The 22,515-nt window shown below is 43.2% G+C and overlaps 1 protein-coding gene across 1 annotated transcript in view; it reads left to right on the top strand.

Annotated features, from left to right (window-relative positions):
• Window positions 1-22,239, top strand: part of LOC100136494 (decorin) — a 26,446-nt gene extending 4,207 nt beyond the window's left edge. The window contains 7 exon segments of the mRNA NM_001123606.1: window positions 5,082-5,320; window positions 13,472-13,584; window positions 17,762-17,975; window positions 18,925-19,038; window positions 20,063-20,156; window positions 21,614-21,752; window positions 22,002-22,239. Of these exon segments, the coding sequence (NP_001117078.1) occupies window positions 5,101-5,320; window positions 13,472-13,584; window positions 17,762-17,975; window positions 18,925-19,038; window positions 20,063-20,156; window positions 21,614-21,752; window positions 22,002-22,202 (1,095 nt within the window). The 5' untranslated portion in view covers window positions 5,082-5,100 and the 3' untranslated portion in view covers window positions 22,203-22,239.
• Window positions 22,240-22,515: the final 276 nt, after the last annotated feature.

Genomic DNA, 22,515 nt, shown 5'->3' with positions numbered 1-22,515 from the left:
GCACACATACACACACACACACACACACATAGTATGAAGACACACATACACATACACACACACACACACACACACACACACACACACACACACACACACACACACACACACACACACACACACACACACACACACACACACACACACACACACAGTATGACGACACACCTCCTTTTACACATTTTATCGAGGACACAAACTTTGAAGGCTGGAAAATGACCACTAAAACTCTCTAGATTCAATTGGACCCCGTAATATGTGCCAGTTTATAGTAAACCATCAAATCTGCTCCGGATAGACGTCATTGTGTCGCTATTTACGTGTTTGTTGTCAATGGTATCGCTAATCAATCTGGTTCTAGTAATCACGGTGATGTTGACAACATGACACAAGTTGACTAACGTACGCTAATTGTCACCTCATAGAGAAATAATTGACAGGTTAGGTCCACTTGAGTGCATATGAACAGTATCTGGCCCTGTTGCCTTTGCTACTGTAACAAGCAGACAAAAAGATGGCTCTGACGTGATTTGGGGGGGCATCAGCGGAACGGCACGAATGGTGAGAGAGTTCAACAAACGTGCCAATGTGCAAAAGCATGTTGGTGGGCATTGCCCAGGACATCAATGAGACTAACTCAACTTGAGTGGTAAACCACACTGTAATGTACCACACTATACTGCCCATTCAAGTTCCCTAAGCCATCAAACAATATCCAGAACAATAAATCTTATCGATGTCAAATACATGTTTTACTCTGCAGTATACACTAGTAAAATAACCACGATCATATCAAATCAAATTTTATTAATCACATTCTTCGTAAACAACAGGTGTAGATTAACAGTGAAATGCTTACTTAGAAAAGAAAATAGAGAAATAATAGAACAGTAATAAAATGTATTAATAAAAGTAATAATAAATACACAGTGAGCAACTATAACTTGACTATATACACGTGGTACCATTACCAAGTGGATGTGCAGGGGTACGAGGTAATTGATGTAGATATGTACATAGAACTTGGAATAAAGTGACAGATAATAAACAGTAGCAGCGGTGTATGTGATGAGACAAAAAAGTAACTGCAAAAAGGGTCAAAGCAGATAGTTTGGGTAGCTATTTTGTTAGCTATTTAACCAACTATATCCTATGGTCCTTAGATCCCTGACAACTGCTTCCCGGAGACTTTACCCTACAGCAGGGTCAACTACAACACTGTGTGGTCTAGATACCTAGACACTGACTGAACCCATGTAAGGCCTTCACTCACACACTTTGCATTGTGCACCTCAGCCCTCTCAAAGCCTTTTATATACAGCTGTCAACAAACAGCGTAAGCCCTTTGAATTAGTCATTAGAAGTGCACTGAGAACTCATTCAAAGGATCCACCTAAACAAAACATCATTGAGAGAGAGAGAGAGAGAGAGAGGGAGAGAGGGAGAGAGGGAGGGAGAGAGAGAGGAGAGAGAGAGAGAGAGAGAGAGAGAGAGAGAGAGAGAGAGAGAGAGAGAGAGAGAGAGAGAGAGAGAAGGCCTTGCTGGCCCAATAGACATTGCCGAGCAGGTGTCTGAAGATGGGAGATTGAGGAGATAGAAGACCAGTCAAAGTGCTGACGGTGGCAGGTTTTTTCAGTGGTTTAGCAGAGGATCGGCTCTGGCGTGGCGTGGACACAGCCCTCTAGGTTCACAGACTTGCACTTTGAAGCATGTTTTTTTAGGGCCGTCTGTGATCTAACCAATGGATGCTCCAGATGCACCATGGGTGCCTCGCCAGATCAGTCCTTTATGCTTGTGAAGCTGTACCTCCACCCTCTCTCCTCTCCCCTCCTCTCTCCTGGATATCTTTGAGGAAACTACTGATGAAAGAGCCAATGCCTGCGGCTCAGTGGGACGTCTAATGGGATGTGTCTGCCTGCACAGGTTCAACCAAACTGTGACGAGCTCCCTTCTGCATTACTGGGTCTCGTGGCATCGCTCAGCCTCTCTAGAATGCAGATTAGTTAAAGAAAGGAAATGCATTCATTGCAGTTAGGCTACTGCACCTTACTACTAAATGGACCGGAATCAAGATCTTGATTGACATGGTTTGCATGGTTCGCAAGCTTCAAACGTTTCCTTATTCACATTTTTCTCACAATTGTGTCAAAGCCTTATCATACTATGCCTGTACACATGAAATAAGCTAACCTAGACATGTATGTCAGTTTTGATCATTACTAGCACCACATTGGATGTGGCATTGTTGGGTTAGCATATTACCAGCCAATCAGAAGGTAGTATTATACAGTTTTTGTTAATGTGCCAGTAGAGGAGTTCATTAGCAGTCTTATAGTGTTTAATAAAAACATGACAGATCTCCCTCTTCAAGGAGATTGGTATCTCTTCCCTCCTGCTCTGTTTTGTTTTAATACATCTCAGGAATGTTTATTATCACCTAGAAATGGGAGGACACACAGGAGGCTGCTTTTAATATGAATTCCTCTGTGTGTGCGTGTGCATGTGTGTGCCTGCCTGCATGTACCTCCAGCAGTGGCTAACGTCCAAACACTGAGGAGCTCAGGATCAATGCTTAGCGGTCAAGGACTATATGGGTCGTTCCACCAATTCAGTGCCTTTTGAGAAGTGTAACTTTAAAAAGAAAAGTGTGATTTCATCTTAAATCAGCCATAAATCCCCTTGTGACAGGGGGAATGGAAGTGTGTCGTGTGCAACTGGGAGTGGCAATCATAAAACAAAATCAATTGTTGTAACATTTCTAGCCTGTCTATCTATGGGTAACAGGGTTAACATGTTATGTGCACAGAGGGACAGTCAAAATGCAGAATTTTTGCACTTTAGCAAGTCTTTATCCATATAAAAAATCGTATTTATTGAATTTTCATTTAATATAACAGGCTTTTAAAATTCACAATTTTTGTGGAATGACCCTTATGCAAATCGGTACAGCATTCCTTCCTGCTATCTCTATTTGGTTTCCTGCTCTCAGACCAATGGAGGTTTAAAAAGACTAACCATCTTGGCAAGACAACTAACAGGGTATTCATTATGGATTCCCCTACATATTGACTTATAGATAAATTAAACCTAGAGCCAAGATTTGCCCTGTTCAAAAAGATTGGACCAACATGTTCTTGTGCTCTACTGTTAAGCTAAGATTGGATCTGTTTTATCTCTGAGTTACAACACATTTCCGCATGGCACGTGTTTCCAACTCAGTGGCCTTGTGGTTAGTGTCCACCCTGAGATTGGAAGGTTGTGAGTTGAATCCCTGGCTGAGTCATAACAAAGACTAAAAACGGGACATGATTTGTCTCGCTTGACACTTAGCATTAAGGAGCTAGATTGGAGGTACGGCCCTGTGATAGACTAGCATCTTGTCCCCGGGGGGTGTACTTGTACATCAAGCTGCCTCACGCTACAGAAACAGGAGATAGACTCCTGCCCTATGAGTCGTTCCAGCTTGAATAAGCCAAGGCTCGTGCAAGGCTACTTAATAACGTTTCCATAGGCTAAGGCTCAGTCCTCCATGGAAAATAGAAGTCAAAGTCACAGCATTACAAGTCAAATCCAATTGAATCCATGTTTTCTTCGTCCACCCATATTACGATGAGCAGAGGCATATGCCACACGGTTGGAATCCATTCCATTTCAATCCATCAATCCAGCAATTGTTTCATCCATTTTTTTTCATGAAATTGATCCCAACGGTGATACAGTATGCTCGGAGAACTCTGTTCCCATTGAGTGCTGTAATGTAGCTCTGTCTGTCTGTGTGATGGCTGTAGTGTGGGTTAGACTTATAATTACCCTGGATGTTCAGAGAGAGACTCCGTAAGGCCTGATCCTGTTCCCATTGACCTGACGCCACCCTAAGAACCGCACACACACACACACACACACACACACACACACACACACACACACACACACACACACACACACACACACACACACACACACACACACACACACACACACACACACACACACACACACACACACACACACAGTCACCTACCCAGCAATCTGTCTGTCATGCAAAGGTCCAGCAGACCCGCCTCTCTCTTTGGTCCCAAAGTAATTGAAGGGGCAGTGTGTAACCATAAACATCATGAGCCGAATAATAACACTGACCCTGAACCAGTTTGAGAGAACTGAAAGTACAGTACAGTAATCGGGCTGTGTTTGTCTGGGCTTGGACTACTGGGTCAGTTTGACTGGACAGAGTGTGTTTTGTGTGACTAGACTGGTCAGAAGGCTTGAGTGGGTCAAAAATGAACTGGAATGGATGACCATTGCGGTCATGACTTGTCGGTCAGAGAAGAAGACTGGAAGACTTCTCACAGTATATGGCTGGTTTCCTATAGTCTTAGAGGGCCTTGAAATGGAGAGAGATAAACAAGGGAAACACTATAAGTACAAATTACTTTCCTGTACAATTATACAGTAATCAGTCATTGGTTGTTTTTCCCAAATCGTTACCATATATTGTGAATATGTATGCATACTTACTGTTTCTGCCCTGTGAAAGTGCACATACACTTGGTACAGCCTTGGTGGTCCCCCATTTTACAGATTGATACATTTCCCAATGTTCTTGGCTTTGCCCTGACCTCTCCTCTTTAACCTTTCTTAGGTAAATAGGCCATTCTCCCCCTGCTGACCTGTTACAAACCAAAGCAACTTCAGGTGCTTGGCCTGCTAGCCTTTAGCCTCCTACCTCTGACCTTTACCCTCTCTCATTTGCCCTCTCACCCTGTCACCCCCACACACACCTCACAACCCTGTACTTGAATGAAAGGTTGGCCTCTTTCTATCCTTGCCCTCTTAGGGAAGGGATCATTGCCGCTACCTCGCTTTGGAACCCAGGTGCATGAGTTGATGAGCAAACTGAAGGAGAGAGGAGAGTCAGCAACGCTTGGAGAACAATGGAATACAATACAAAAGCTTCTTTATTGCTAAAAGTAGAACACCTTAACCTCTCACCTCTGCCCCCATCCTTTACCACCCACCAATACCCATGCACCCCTCTACAGTAGTTCTAACCTCTAAGCCATGACCTTTTCCCTCTCCCCTAGGCTCCCGGACAGAGGCACCATGAGGTCAGCCTGTCTCTCCCTGCTCCTGGTCACAGCGTGCTGGTCACTGCCCTTCCGCCAGTCGGGCTTCCTGGACTTCATGATGGAGGATGAGGCGGGCTCTGGGTTGCCTGAGGTGCCCATCGAGCCCAGCGTGGACATCCCCACCATGCCCGAAGGACCCAAGTGCCCCTTCCGCTGCCAGTGCCACCTGCGCGTGGTGCAGTGCTCCGACTTAGGTGAGACACTCTCCCAATAAATTCTATTTAATATCATAACAATACGTACTTCTGTGATTCCATGTGTTTTCATGAGCTGAGGTGAATTTGTCAGTGTAATACAGACAACCAGTTGCATCAGCTCCTCTCCCTCTCTCGTCTAACTGAGGCAGTTCCATAGTTTACAAGATACATCTTCCTGGTTCCCAAAGAGGTGTTCCCTCCATCTGGGGACCTCAGAGAAATGTTCAGAGTGTCTGGCGTTTGATCTACCCATCATCAGCTCGTTAATTGGCCTAAAAGAATATCGCCCCAGCCTGACCACTTTAAACGCTCTCAGATGCTGCGAATTTCATGCTCTTCCACGACGATGCACGACGATGACATAGTTTTGCCGTGACTTTGGCCTTTTTCTAATTTTCCTAATTGTTTTCGCAGATGCAGGGATATAAAAGGTTAGCGGGGCTTGGGAAAGTCTCGAACTCACCCCGGTTTAACAAGCCCAATGTTCTAAAGCTTGTTTTTTTCTCCATCAGATCGCTCCTTTCTCCATCCTCTCCAGAGGCAAATGAACTCTGCCACGAATTAGCCTGGCACTCTGTTTCCACACAATTGAAATGATTCACTTGATCCTCTTAATTGTTTGCGAGATTATCCTGTTTATTTGCTTCATTCGCCCTTATGCTTTGGCCTGACTCACCTCTAGGACTACTGCTCTGCCAAGGGAAGTCACTGACCCAGTTGATTGGCTGTAGCTTATATAGTTTGTATAACCTTGCAATTCATCTCTTCTCTATGAGTTTGGTTCGTTTTTGGGCTTTACTCTTATTTTAAAATGGAGGAGCAGGGGAGAAATACAGGAGAGAGAGAAGAAAGAAAGAAAGAAAGAAAGAAAGAAAGAAAGAAAGAAAGAAAGAAAGAAAGAAAGAAAGAAAGAAAGAAAGAAAGAAAGAAAGAAAGAAAGAAAGAAAGAAAGAAAGAAAGAAAGAAAGAAAGAAAGAAAGAAAGAAAGAAAGAAAGAAAGAGACAGGAGGGAGCGGGACAGAGAAAGAGAGGAGGGAAATCAAAGAAACCGTGAGTTCGAGTGGAGGAAGAGAAAGACAGACTGACCCACGCAGCCAGACAGACAGACAGACAGAACAACTCCGACAGACAGATGGAGAGACTGATGATCAGGAAAGGGCTGGTTCCATTACCTCACTGGGTCCTGTTAGCGCTGAACGTCTCCCAGGAGCCCCAGAGTTGGATCCTCATCTCCGGGATCGGCCCCTCTGGCCTGGAGACTGCATCTGTTCCCCAGACCTGCTGGCACACACACAGGCCTGGGAGGGGAGGGGAGGGGAGTGGAGGGGATGGGAGCGGTGCGGAGGAGGCTCGATTGGTTTCCTTTCCATCCAAAGTCACCCCCTTTTACAGTTAGAAAACTGGATGAAAAAGGAAAAGTTAGCATAAGGCCTTATTTCTGCAGGCGTCCAGCCGGGGGTGCGTGCTACAGTTATCACATGTGTATGTGCAGAGATGAAGTAGTGCAGAGGCTAGTAGTCTAGACATTCACCAGACGTAGTTACAATACATTTATTTAAAAAATATGTTTGGCAATTACTCGACAGGCATTGTGGTGGTCAGGGTTGGGTAGGTTACTTTCTAAATGTAATCCGTTACAGTTACTAATTACCTGTCCAAAATTGTAATCAGTAACGTAACTTTTGAATTATCCAAACTCAGTAATGTAATCTGATTACATTTTTTACTTTTTGATTACAAAAATGTATGTTACCAATTGAACGACATCTATTGCAGGATAAATCAATGTTAAAGTTGACATAGTTGGCCATATATGGATGTTAAATTTTACTTTACGGGTTGGTTACATAGGCTTCTTCTAACCCATCACTTTCTACTACATATAATAATATGATTAAATGATATCTTTACATTAAAAAACAAATTCTATCAGAATTCCAGTCATTCCAATAAATGTTATACCCCTTGATCATTAAGAATAGGACTTGGAAGTATAGATTAGCCAAATTGTTTTACCTGAGCATGACCCCAAAACTAAGGACTTATTAGCCAGCCCTACCCTGTTGTTAATGATTTTGTTGTCATGGAGGACTAATTGGGCTCGTTGATTCGAGTTCAAAAATAAATCCTGCGCTCATGGAATGGCATGCTTTGAGCACTACTGAAAAGTGCTATTTACATGTGAAAAAGGAATGCCATATGCTGCATTTGCTATAGGCCTATTGTTAACCTTTTTGTTGATGACACTTTGATATCTTAATAATATGCAGCTGTTTAAAGGGCAAATCCACAGATGAAACAATAACAAAACGGCTGCCCCGCCTCTGTTTTGGTTAAAAGCTGAGGGATGGGCCTGGAGTGATATAACCACTCTCAGATTAATAAAAAAAAAAAAAGGTTTTAAGCATGTTATGAGGCTATACAGTGTTTGTTTACATTTATAATGTTTACAAACACTGGAGTAAAACAAGCTTATAGTTTTGGTTCTCATGGATTGTGACAGTTGAACTAAGCTCATGGTTTATCTGACAGATGTTATTTCTATGTAAAATATTCTGTAACAAGTGTTGTTTTTGTGCTCAATGGTGGATCTATTCATAATTATTTAAGAGAATAAGTTATATTCTTCAAGAATCAATGGACATACTGTATATATAATTTATAAGTCCAAAAATGGATGTAGCAACTACAAGATTGCCCCTTTAAGTTTATCAAAAGTGTGTGAGTTTGAGCATGTGTCCATTAGGCCTGTGGATAATTTTTTTTATCAGCTTGAATTAGATTGAGCAATAAAAGCCCCACTTTTATTCCAAAGACTTGAATCCGCACTATGCAGCTGTTGCAAGAACACATTTTTCACTGGCTGTCCACTGGTTTCAAAAACAATGATTGATAGACAGCTTAAACTTCTTGAATTCAAACATTATTGGGTTCAAATACACATTTTGATTTGTGAACAGCCATCCACAACAACCACAATCCGTAAGGTGCAAATAGCTAAATGACAGAGCAGCAGTGTGATTCACATCAATGTGCCATGTAGATATCAATAATAAGTGATATCCATATTGCCGTAGACTACACCACTGCTGTCATCCTTACCTCCAAGTGTTTATTCAAGTTGGATAATCTTTGGATGCCGACAGCAGTCGCACCATTGGAAGACATAGCTTGGACTGTAGCCTACAAAAGCCTATTCCTGCTCTTTTCCCGCAATCCATCAAACACATTTGGTGTGTCGTCATAGTGGTCTCTGACTTGTGGTCAGACTCGCTCAGGTGGAACAATATTTTTGCTGGTAACATAACGGATTACAGTTAATGTTTTTTGTAATCCCTTACATGTAATCCGTTACTCCCCAACCCTGGTGGTGTACTATCAAAACAGCTTCCTTTCTTTCTGAGTTAGGAAATTAGGTTTTATGAACACAAGACTCTTCATAAAAAATGCTTGGTTTCATTAAGGTTTAGATTAAAAACAGGCTGATGTTACAGTCGTCAAAGACCTTCATCCGACAGGGATGTAATTCCCAGTTGCCTTGAACTATCCTATCTAGGAGAGTTTGATTTAATGGGTCCCTATGTGTCAACAGGTGTTGTGGATGACAGAAGCCCTTCTTTTTCCCAATGCCCCTGACTGAACTGAGTCATTACTGGTGTTGCTGACAGACGTAGCTACACTGTGCTGCTGTGAATGGACAATGTAATGGAAAACTCACGCTCAACTCAGGGACAATCAGACCCATAATGACTGAACAGACCTTCCCCTGACAAGGAGAGAAAGTTACAGTACACCCCCCAAAAAAAGGATTTCAGGGCTGGAAATTGCATAAATGTTGCAATTAATGCTTGGATGTGCTGAAAGCATGAGTGCGAGAGGCCAGGGCAATCATATCCTTGATATCACATTAATTTGGCTTTTATTGAAATTGCTACAATAAAGGGACTATGTTGGCATTCAGCTCCTATTTTTCTAGTCTGCCACTTGTCAAGAGGTCATGTTACCGTGCCAGTATCTCAACAAGAACAGAGCGTACTATCTCAACTTCTGGTTTCTCTCACTTACTTATGTATCGGCCAAGCCGACTTTCTTAAATGAAAACATAATCTGCAGAGCACTGAGACGATCTGACCAGCCATTTTATCCGTGACATTGCTATGGAAATTCTCCCAAGTTTGAACAAACTAATTCACTTAATATATTTTTTTATAGATTTTCTTACTTTTAATGGAAGATTCAAATCAAATCAAATTGTATGAGTCACATGTGCCAAATACAACAAGCATTGCAGTGAAATGCTTACTTACGAGCCCCTAACCGACAGTGCAGTTTCAAAAAATACGCATAAGAATAAGAGATAAAAGTAACAAGCAATTAAAGAGGAGCAGTAAAAAATAACAATATACAGGGGGGTGCCGGTACAGAGTCAATGTGCGGGGCACCGGTTTGTTGAGGTAGTATGTACATGTACGTAGAGTTAAAGTGACAACAGAGAGTGGCAGTGGTGTGGAGACGGGAGGGTGGGGGGGGCAATGTGAATAGTCTGGGTAGCCATTTGACTACATGTTCAGGAGTCTTATGGCTTGGGGGTAGAAGCTCTGGATAAGAGCGTCTGCTAAGTGACGTAAATGTAAGCTGTTTAGAAGCCTCTTGGACCTAGACTTGGCACTCCAGTACCGCTTGCCGTTTGGTAGCAGAGCGAACAGTCTATGACTAGGGTGGCTGGAGTCTTTGACAATTTTTGGGGCCTTCCTCTGACACCGCCTGGTATAGAGGTCCTGGATGGCAGGAAGCTTGGCCCCAGTGATGTACTGGGCCGTTCGCACTACCCTCTGTAGTGCCTTGCGGTCGGAGGCCGAGCAGTTGCCATACCAGGCAGTGATGCAACCAGTCAGGATGCTCTTGATGGTGCAGCTGTAGAACCTTTTTAGGATTTGAGGACCCATGCCAAATCTTTTCAGTCTCCTGAGTGGGAATTTGTTTTGTCGTGCCCTCTTCACGACTGTCTTGGTGTGCTTGGATCATGTTAGTTTGTTGGTGATGTGGACACCAAGGAACCTCTCAACCTGCTCCAATGCAGCCCCATCGATGAGAATGGGGGCGTGCTCGGTCCTCTTTTTCCTGTAGTCCACAATCATCTCCTTTGTCTTGATCACGTTGAGGGAGTGGTTGTTGTCCTGGCACCACACAGCCAGGTCTCTGACCTCCTCCCTATAGGCTGTCTCATTGTTGTCGGTGATAAGGCCTACCACTGTTGTATCATTGGCAAATGTAATGATGGTGTTGGAGTCGTGCCTGGCCATGCAGTCATGAGTGAACAGGGAGTACAGGAGGGGGCTAAGCACGCACCCCTGAGGGGCCCCTGTGTTGAAGATCAGCGTGGCGGATGTGTTGTTACCTACCCTTACCACCTGGGGGCGGCCCGTCAGGAAGTCCAGGATCCAGTTGCAGAGGGAGGTGTTTAGTCCCCGGGTCCTTAGCTTATTGATGAGCTTTGACGGCACTATGGTGTTGAACGCTGAGCTGTAGTCAATGAATAGCATTCTCACATAGGTGTTCCTTTTGTCCCGGTTGGAAAGGGCAGTGTGGAGTGCAATAGAGACTGCATCATCTGTGGATCTGTTGAGGCGGTATGCAAATTGGAGTGGGTCTAGGGTTTCTGGGATGATGGTGTTGATGTGAGCCATGACCAGCCTTTCAAAGCACTTGATGGCTACAGATGTGAGTGCTACGGTAGTCATTTAGGCAGGTTACCTTAGTGTTCTTGGGCACAGTCACTATGGTGATCTGCTTAAAACATGTTGGTGTTACAGACTTGGACAGGGAGGGGTTGAAAATGTCAGTGAAGACACTTGCTAGTTGGTCAGCGCATGCTCGCAATACACGTCTTGATAATCCGTCTGGCCCTGCGGCCTTGTGAATGTTGACCTGTCTAAAGGTCTTACTCACATCGGCTGCAGAGAGCATGATCACACAGTCTTCCGGTACAGCTGGTGCTCTCATGCATGTTTCAGTGTTATTTGCCTCGAAGCGAGCATAGAAGTAGTTTAGCTAGTCCGGTAGGCTCGTGTCACTGGGCAGCTTTCGGCTGTGCTTCCCTTTGTAGTCTGTAATGTTTTGCCCTTTGTTATTAAAGGTTGGGACCAGTGAGTGTGACCAGAGGCACTATAAATACATCCATTACACACAGGTGGCTCATAGCAGAAGTCTGTTGTCTGCTATTCAGTCTTTCTTTTCCAATCCTTCCAGAGGACAAAAACCCTGAGACTAAACATCTCAATCAGACTTTCCTGCCACCTGACTCTCAGTAACTGACCTCTCACCTCTGTCCCCCTCTCCTACACGTAGACACACTCTCTCCAAACTGTTTACCGTACCAACCACGTCAGCTCTGACTGACAGAACGCCATGTGGTTCACATCACGCTGCTAGAGGAAGAGAGAGAGAGAGAGCGAGAGAGAGAGAGAGAGAGAGAAGAATAACAAAGATGGATTGAGGTAGAGAGAGGAGATGGAGATGTAACGAGAGGAGAGAGAGAGAAGGCGATGGATGGAAAAGGGGAGCGAGTAGATGAGAAAGGGACGTGATGGAAGGGTGAAGGGATATGAGAGAAGGACATGAGGACTGAGAGAATGTAAGATATTAAGTGGGAGTGGGAGATGGAGAGAGGGAGCACAATGGTGATATGCCGCACAGTGAGAGCCTACCACAGACAGCTGTGTGGAGGATTGAGGGGCTTGGGCAGGGTAGGAGAAACTGATAGAAAAGCCAACTGAGCTGAAGAGAGTGTTTGTGTAAGTGGGGCGTGCTCAAAGCCAAAGCCAAAGTGTGTCTGCATATGTGGAGTTTAAAAGACACAGCATTTAAGCCCTGAATGACTAAACAGTTTATTCTAGAGACAACCGCCGTCCTCTAGAATGGAAACCAGCCATGTGAACCTTGACCCTTAGCCATTGTGTTGTTTAGATGACTTGTGGTAGCTCTCTGTGCTCACCCTCTATTTAAAACAATACCCATATAATAGAATAGAACAGAACAGAACAGAACAGAATAGAATAGAGTAGAATATGCAATAATAGAATAGAATGGAATGGAATAGAACACAACAGCATAGAATGCAATAGAATGGAATGGAATAAAACACAATAGAATAGAAAATAATAGAACAGAATAGAACAGAACAGAATATAATAGAATGGAATAGAATACAACAGAACAGAACAGAATATATAGAAAAGTTAGTATAGAACAGAATCATATTACACAAAAATACATAATTTACCCAATACATCTACATAGTGTATACCTCACCCCAGCTCATAATTCCCTCAGTGTTCTCCCTCAGAACACATGGTTCTGGTTTACCAGTCATATAGACAGGTGACATTTACTGTCTCAGTGCCAAATAATGCAATGTACTCTCCAACCCAAACTGCATGCAATGAGGTCAGTGTCCAGATATGTGGACACTGGAAATTGACAGAAATTAATTTTGAGTCCCATTTCCACACTGTGTGCCATAGATTGTTTCAATGCTAACTCATGGTGTATCTGGTATCACTCATGTCTGGACTATTACCATGAAACACATCATACTTTGGTTCTTTGGGGTTATTCACTGCTGACATGCTAAACATTTTGACATTTCCGACTTGCTAACTGGTTGAACGCGGCACGTGTATAACTACAACCAGTTTGAAAGTCTGAAATGTCCTAGTTTCCTTGTTCCAACTAGCACGTGAACCCGCCATAATCTCTCAACCACGCTCTACTGCGAACTTCATTTCCCATCAGCTAGCAGGCACAGCTGCAGCACAGCTCAGGAAGTCTCCTGTCACCTGGGAAAACATACCATACACACGGCCAAGCGTGCACACTATCTCACACACACACACACTCCTTGTCGTGCGTCATCGTGCACACAAATGCTTATGGCAGGGTTGGGCCAAACCTAATTTCATTCAACATCATTAACTCTGAAATTGAATGTAAAATGCAATTAAATTAAATAAATAGGTAAATTAATTAATTAAAATCACTTGGAGCTATGAAACTAGCTTCTACGGGCTGCCTAGAAGTATCTCTCCTCTCCTTCCTGTTTTGTCTCGGTCTGTGAGTATCTCCACTCTCCTTCCTCTTCTTCTGCAGGGCTGAAGAGTGTTCCAGATGAGATCCCTGCAGACAGCACCCTGCTGGACCTGCAGAACAACAAGATCACTGAGATCAAGGAGAATGACTTCAAGACTCTGAAGGGGCTCCAAGTAAGAGTTTAACACTCAATATGTCCACTAAACATGTCCCCTCCACTAAACACTCAATATGTCCAATTAACACTCATTTTGTCCACTAAACACTTAATACTGTATGCCCCCTAAACACTCAATATGTCCAATTAACACTAATTTTGTCCACTAAACACTTAATACTGTATGTCCACTAAACACTCAATTTGTCCACTAAACACTCAATATGTCCACTAAACACTCAATTTGTCCACTAAACACTCAATATGTCCAATTAACACTCAATATGTCCACTAAACAAGTAATAATGTATGTCCACTAAACACTCAATATGTCCACTAAACGCTTAAGACCATACACCCACTAAACACTCAATTTGTCCACTAAACACTCAATATGTCCACTAACCACTCAATATGTCCACTAAACACTAAAAACAGTATGTCCACTAAACACTCAATATGTCCAGTAAACACTTAATACTGTATGTCCACTAAACACTCAATTTGTCCACTAAACACTTAATATGTCCACTAAATACTCAATATCTCCACTAAACACTCAATATGTCCAGTAAACACTTAATACTGTATGTCCACTAAACACTCAATTTGTCCACTAAACACTTAATATGTCCACTAAATACTCAATATGTCCACTAAACACTCAATATGTCCACTAAATACTCAATATGTCCACTAAATACTCAATATGTCCACTAAACACTCAATATGTCCACTAAATACTCAATATGTCCACTAAACACTCAATATGTCCACTAAACACTCAATATGTCCACTAAACACTCAATATGTCCACTAAACACTTAATATGTCCACTAAACACTTAATACAGTAGGAAGTTTACATTGACCTTAGCCAAATACATTTAAACTCAGTTTTTCACAATTCCTGACATTTAATCCCAGTAAAAAGTCCCTGTCTTAGGTCAGTTAGGACCACCACTTTATTTGAAGAATGTGAAATGTCAGAATAATAGTAAAGATAATTATTTATTTAAGCTTTTATTTCTTTCATCACATTCCCAGTGGGTCAGAAGTTTACATACACTCAATTACTATTTGGTAGCATTGCCTTTAAATTGTTTAACTTGGGTCAAACGTTTCGGGTAGCCTTCCATAAGCTTCCTACAATAAGTTGGGTGAATTTTGGCCCATTCCTCCTGACAGAGCTGGGGTAACTGAGTCAGGTTTGCAGGCCTCCTTGCTCGCACACACTTTTTCAGTTCTGCCCACAAAATTTCTATGGGATTGAGGTCAGGGCTTTGTGATGGCCACTCCAATACCTTGACTTTGTTGTCCTTAAGCCATTTTGCCACAATTTTGGAAGTATGCTTGGGGTCATTGTCCATTTGGACGACCCATTTACGACCAAGCTTTAACTTCCTGACTGATGTCTTGAGATGTTGCTTCAATATATCCACATAATTTTCCTACCTCATGATGCCATCTATTTTGTGAAGTGCACCACTCCCTCCTGCAGTAAAGCACCCCCACAACATGATGCTGCCACCCCCGTGCTTCACGGTTGGGACGGTGTTCTTTGGCTTGCAAGCCTCCCCCTTTTTCCTCCAAACATAACGATGGTCATTATGGCCAAACAGTTCTATTTTTGTTTCATCAGACCAGTAGACATTTCTCCAAAAAGTACGATCTTTGTCCCCATGTGCAGTTGCAAACCGTAGTCTGTCTTTTTTATGGCGGTTTTGGAGCAGTGGCTTCTTCCTTGTTGAGCGGTCTTTCGGGTTATGTCGATACAGGATTCGTTTTACTGTGGATATAGATACTTTTGTGGCTGTTTCCTCCAGCATCTTTTCGCACCAAAGTACGTTCATCTCTAGGAGACAGAACGCGTCTCCTTCCTGAGTGGTATGACAGCTGCGTGGTCCCATGGTGTTTATACTTGCATACTATTGTTTGTACAGATGAACGTGATACCTTCAGGCGTTTGGAAATTGCTCCCAAGGATGAACCAGACTTGTGGAGGTCAACCATTTTTTTCTGAGGTCTTGGCTGATTCTTTAGATTTTTTCCATGATGTCAAGCGAAGAGGCACTGAGTTTGAAGGTAGGCTTTGAAACACATCCACAGGTACACCTACAATTGACTCAAATTATGTCAATTAGCCTATCAGAAGCTACTAAAGCCATGACAGCATTTTCTGGAATTCTCAAAGCTGTTTAAAGGTACAGTCAACTTAGTGTATGTAAACTTCTTACCCACTGGAATTGTGATATAGTGAATTATAAGTGAAATAATCTGTCTGTAAACAATTGTTGGAAAAATTACTTGCACAAAGTAGATGTCCTAACCAACTTGCCAAAACTATAGTTTGTTAACAAGAAATTTGTGGAGTGGTTGAAAAACTAGTTTTAATGACTCCAACCTAAGGGTATGGAAACTTCCGACTTCAACTGTATGTCCACTAAACACTCAATATGTCCACTAAACACTCAATATGTCCACTAAACACTCAATATGTCCACTTTGTTACAGCTTTTCACCAAATAGTGATTGGCCCCTTACTTTTTGCATTTTCCAAAGAACATTGATTCACAACTCGCCATGTTGTATCAATTCTTGTAGGGAGTGCAATGTTGACATCCCTTCAAAGTATCCACCAGAGTGAGTGTAGAAACCTGAATGTCTTGGGTAGGAAAGAGCTAAAGGGATAACACTGAAGCTGAACTTGAAGCCGTGTTTTGTTGGATGACATCCTAACAGGCTTATTATACATGCAAAAGTATCGGCTGGAGCGAAGCAGTGGAAATCTGATTTATCTCTGGACTTTCTTGAGACGAGAGGGAGCTTAGGTGTGTGTGTGTGTGTGTGTGTGTGTGTGTGTGTGTGTGTGTGTGTGTGGTGTGTGTGTGTGTGTGTGTGTGTGTGTGTGTGTGTGTGTGTGTGTGTGTGTGTGTGTGTGTGTGTGTGTGTGTGTGTGTGTGTGTGTGTGTGTGTGTGTGTGTGGTTATAGTGGGGGCCGCCAAGCAAATGCCTTGTTATTATGTCCTGACAGTTTTTAATGGAACAGCTGTGTGAGGTAAAAAGAGACCTTGGCTCCAAACAAGGCACAATCTGCCTGACAACTGCACTCCCATAGGCCCACATTGTGCTGAGCTGATTTCCTGATCATATTCCAAACCACTAACATGTTTAACTAACATGTTTAACTCGGATCAATGATCCTACAAATAGTCTACCAAAGGGAACAGCACTGTAAACCACCTCCACTCATTTTAACCACAGGAATCCAGGTACCAATGTTCCCCAGGTGCCATGGAAACTATTCACCTCTGGGCCATCGCGTGACCTCTCTACACATGTACAGCTTTCTGACCTGTAATAAATAGCCTACCTCTGTCAAACGGCTCACACTGTTTCCACCCCCGTACATTAGTTGTTCTCTCCGGGGGGAATTTGCTGCATTCTCTGCATTCTCCATTCTTCCACCCCTGTCTGCAGCCTTGAGTATGGAACGGTCCACTAGAGACACAGCAATTTCTCTTGCGAAATTTCTCAGAAATTGGCTCCAATCACAACAACCCTGGCGCCTGTGTTCTTTAAGACTAGGTCCAAGGGTGTGTTGGGATTACTGTACAGACGTTAAAAAACTATCTCACATTTCAGTTACCTTGGATACGTTCAATTGAGTCAGTCCATACTTGGGAAATGTAATCAAACAGTGTGCAATAGGTCTAGAACATCGTATTTTGTTGATGTCAAGCGTTTAAGATGCTCGTCAACTAGTACAAAATAGTCTAAAATAGTCCAGTCTGTTTGTGAAGCAATTTTTGCAACCTCACTATGATATAATGAAAAGTCTGCCTTCAATTACTTCATTTTACACACATAAACAATGATCACATACACCCACGGGAAGTTGTAGCCACATTAAAGTAGCCAGTGACACATCATTCTTAATGATAATAGTGATATATTGCAATAATCTCAAAAGCAATCTCAAATAGAAAAAGCAATCTCAAATAGAAAAAGCTATCTCAAATAGAAAAAGCAGTTGTCCAATTGTACATTAGCATAAATATCTACATAGTAATTAGAATGACCACAAACATACTACTTATAATTAGCATAAACATACAAATTATAATTAGCAAAACATACACATTAGCATTAGCTTAAATATAACAGGGATTGTTCTCTCTCCAATCTCTCCAGACCCTGATCCTGGTGAACAACCAGATCACCATAATCCACCCCAAGGCCTTCATTCCCCTGGGCAAGCTGCAGCGCCTCTACCTCTCCAAGAACCACCTCAAGGAAATGCCTGCCAACATGCCCAAGAGCCTGCAGGAGCTTCGCATCCACGAGAACAAGATCACTAAGATCAAGAAGGCCTCCTTCGAGGGCATGGCCCAGGTCATCGTCATGGGTATGGACCAGACCTGGGTTCAAATACTATTAGAAATCTTTCAGATACTTTGTGCCCTTGCTTTAGCCTGCCTGGATTGCCTTAATGACAAGTCTGTTTTCTTCTGTTGGGTGCATAATGAACTCAACCCATCCCCTGTTGGGTACTCAAATTCCATACGATAGAACTTGTCTAATCCTTAACACACATATACAGTACACACAGTTACTTGAACATGTTTCCTTAATTGACTGTATAGTAGCAATAGGACAGCAGCAAGTTAACAAGTTTCCAGCTAAAAAGCACACTAAAACATTACAGTCAGAGACTGATGATCAAAGTGTTGTTTAACCATGAACTACAACGTGTCAGTGTTTAGAGAGTGCCAGCAATCGCCTACAGAGAGGAAGGGTTGGTTCATTGCTTACAGAGTGGAGAGTGGAATTTGAGGGTGCCAGCCGCAGAGAGAGTGATAGAGTGTGTGCAAGTGTGTGTGTGCGCATTTATACATTTATTTATAATGTCTCTATTCTGGTGTGTGTTACATTCCCTCTCAGAATGTAAAGTATCTCATTGCAGCATAGCTGAAGGACTGGAGCGGTATGCCCTAAAACACACTGATCCTCAGATTATATCCCCAGTGTGACAAATCGGCCAATCCAGCGAGGCTAAAGGACGAGGGAGACAGGGCTTATGGGCAATATCCCACGCCGGCCGCAAACCATGTTTATACATGAGTCAGGCTGAGATTCCCGTAACACACCAGGACTGCAATGTGCTTAATGGACCTTTTTTTTCTCTCTGTTTTCTTTTCTGTCTCCTCCACTGATTGTCTACCTCTCAATTTATCTTCCTCTCTGTCTATCTCTCTCTTGCTCTGTCTCCTTATTTCTGCTCTCTTAATACTCTATCTCCCTTAACTCTCTGTCTGTCTCTCTGTCTGTGTCTCTCTCCCTCCTTCTCGTTCCAGAGCTCGGCTCCAACCCCCTGAAGAGTGCAGGGGTTGAGGCTGGGGCGTTCGGGGCCCTGAAGAAGGTCTCGTACATCCGCATTGCAGACACCAACCTGACAGAGATCCCCAAAGGTACTGCCCTCTCTGGTCACCCCATCACAAATCATCCTTCCTTCCTTCCAGTCCCTTGAAGGGATTATAGGAAATCTAACACAAGGCTAGGTATGAGCAGGGATCCATTACATAGCTTTCACCTATCCAGTCATGTCAGATCATTTCACTGTGAGGATCCAACTAAAGAATATGGAAAATAACATGTCATTTCAATAAAGGATGGCTGTAAGGATTTTGACCACACTACAACAACAAAAGATGTATTCAACATACTGTATAATTCTAAGGCAACCAGCTGCAATGGGATTGTGAAAATGTTTGTTGAGCAAACTCACAACAATAGTTGGTGTGTGAACATTATGTTGAGCATACTCACAATTGCAACTTAATGCCTTTCAATTGTACGTTGAATCAACCTCTCTTTTTTTTACAGTGCAGGGCCTGAGTCTCTATTTTCAACCAGGACTGGTTTGAATACTTCCCAGCTCAATAGCTCCAGCTAAAACAAAGGAATTCAAGTTAACAGTGAGGATCTCTTACTCAATCGACCACAGCCCAAATCATCAATCATCTTGCACTGCAAGAATGCACATTTGGATTCATAGGCTCCACTGAACAATGGTTACAGTGTGGAACCAAGAGAGGAAAACTAAAACACCATATTAATTCAAAGGCGTGTAAGACGAATGTAATCTGGCCTATTGTGGGAATCTGGCAACCAGTTTAGATGGAATAGTACTCAGAGAGAGATCCTTTAATCTAATGCTTTAATATGAATAGGAGGGATGAAGGAAAGGCCTTTGGATGTTAGAGGCTGCGTCTGAGTTGGCATCCTATTCCCTATAGTGCACTATTACCTAGTCAAAAGTAGTGCACTAGGGATTAGGGTGCCATTTCAGATGCATTAGAATTAGTATGGATTCAGAGTCCTATTGGCATACTGTACGTAAACATTAACAACTTACCTTCCCCTCACCATAACTGCTGTGGTTTCCCTGGTTGTTTGTCCTCTCGTCATTGTCTCTCTCCTGTGGGTTGCCAGGTCTGCCCTCCTCCCTCTCCGAGCTCCACCTGGACAGCAACAAGATCACCAAGGTGCAGGCAGACAGCCTGAAGGGCCTCAAGAACCTGGCTAAGTAAAGATGTTTCAACACTTCTACTCAATGTTTCAAAAAAAATTTTTTTTAAACGGTTCATAAATGCTCTTGACGAGGACAAAGCATGCTTACAGTATTCTTCCTCACTGTATTTGAGATGAGTGGGGCAACACTTCATAAGTAGTCCTGTAGTGGGATATTGGGTCATCTCTAGACAACAGTGCCCAGTGCGCGCGCACACAACACACACACACACACACACACACACACACACACACACACACACACACACACACACACACACACACACACACACACACACACACACACACACTAGTATGTATTTCAAACCTCAGCAACAATCCTTGGTTAGTCACCAATTCAGTTATATAAGGAGTATTTGAAGTGATGCGGTGCTTCTTGGCATTAATGCCACTAGTGTTTTTTGTACCACATCTTCCCATTCACTGGAGAGGTTAGTCTGGAGCAGCATGTCCAAAACTCCCTGTCTGCCCTGTACTCTGCTGCTAGTACTGTCTCTCTCTCTCTCTGTCTCTCTCTGTCTCTCTCTGTGTCTCTCTGTGTCTCTCTCTCTCTCTCTCTCTCTCTCTCTGTCTCTCTGTGTGTCTGTGTGTCTCTGTCTCTCTCTCTGTGTCTCTCTGTGTGTCTCTGTCTCTCTCTCTCTCTGTGTCTCTCTGTGTGTCTCTGTCTCTCTCTCTCTCTGTGTGTCTCTCTCTGTGTCTCTCTCTGTGTGTGTGTGTCTCTCTCTCTCTCTCTCTCTCTCTCTGTGTGTGTCTCTCTCTGTGTGTCTCTGTCTCTCTCTGTGTGTCTCTGTCTCTCTCTCTCTGTGTCCCTCTCTCTGTGTCCCTCTCTCTGCCTCTCTCTCTCTGTCTCTCTCTCTCTGGCTCTCATTGAGACATTGGGGGCGTTGATTTATCAAGGCATTATGTGTTTGAGTTTTAACAAAATGCATATGAAAGCAATGTTTATGAAAATCAACAGCTGGGTTTATAAGATCACCGCTTCGAGGGTAGGAAAAGACTCATGCCAAAGTACGGAGACTAAACAACAGAAATATACTTTCATGCAGTACAAGGCAGTTTATTTTGGAAGAGCTACAGGATTCACTGAAAATATTATTTTCCATTTTCTGGATCGGCAACACGTTCGCTAGCGAGTATTTCATTTTGTCGACGAAGTTGGTCCCTTGGCAAAAGTAAAGCCTCTTTCTCATTTGCTAGTCTACATTCTGCCCATGGTTTTCATTGGCAGAAAAGCAGTTTGTGTCTTTCCCATTGGATGTTTTCTTTTCTCTTTCTCTCATTTGTTTTTATACATTCTGTATGTTGGGACTTGTAGGGACAGCTCAGGGCTTCATGCCCTCTTATATCGCTCTTCTGTACCTCTGTCTCATTGGCTCTTTTACACACCGTGTCTCTTTCCCATTGGCTCTGACACATTCTGTGTCTCTCCCCATTGGCTGGTTTGTCTCCTAGGCTGGGTCTAAGCTACAATGAGATCAGCCAGGTGGAGAACGGTTCTCTGGCCATGGTTCCTCACCTCAGAGAGCTTCACCTGGACAACAATGCCCTGACCACCGTGCCTGCAGGCCTGCCTGACCACAAGTACATCCAGGTGGGTTCCACCGGACACACAGGTGTCCCGTCACACCTGGCAGAATGGGTAGAGAGTTCATGTCCATGAATTTTCCACCTCACACAGGGTTTTCTCAGGGGGGTGTAACCATTACAGATCAATCTCATGATGATCATGAAATAAAATAGAAATAAGTTGATTAACACAGAAATGACATTTCTATATATGCAATGTTCATTTCCAGACATCCCTCCCTCTAACCACTCATTGTGGTTGATATGTTCCCAGGTGATCTACCTCCACAGCAACAAGATAGGGGTGGTGGGCACCCAGGACTTCTGCCCACCAGGCTACAATACCAAGAAGGCCATGTACTCTGGCATCAGCCTGTTCTCCAACCCCGTCCCTTACTGGGAGGTGCAGCCCATCACCTTCCGCTGTGTGTTCGACCGCTCCGCCATCCAGCTGGGCAACTACAGGAAGAAGTAGAGAAAAAGTAGTCCACCCCCAGAGAGAGAGAGAGAGAGTGTGTGTGTGTGTGTGTGTGTGTGTGTGTGTGTGTGTGTGTGTGTGTGTGTGTGTGTGTGTGTGTGTGTGTGTGTGTGTGTGTGTGTGTGTGTGTGTGTACCGCAGCCCCCCATCCACAACACTGATCGGCAACTTTATCCCCATTTTAAAACCATAACGAACATCCAATACAGTTTAAACAGATACAGTACTTAATGTTTTCATGAGCAAAGACAGAACAGTTACAAACTCAGAACCAAACCTTCCATAGATGGCTTAGTAATAACTCAAACCA

The sequence above is a fragment of the Salmo salar genome, chromosome 07 (genome assembly GCF_965601325.2).
Source record: "Salmo salar chromosome 07, fSalSal1, whole genome shotgun sequence".
Lineage (NCBI taxonomy): Eukaryota > Metazoa > Chordata > Actinopteri > Salmoniformes > Salmonidae > Salmo > Salmo salar.
This window is presented reverse-complemented; position numbering and strand designations above follow the sequence as displayed.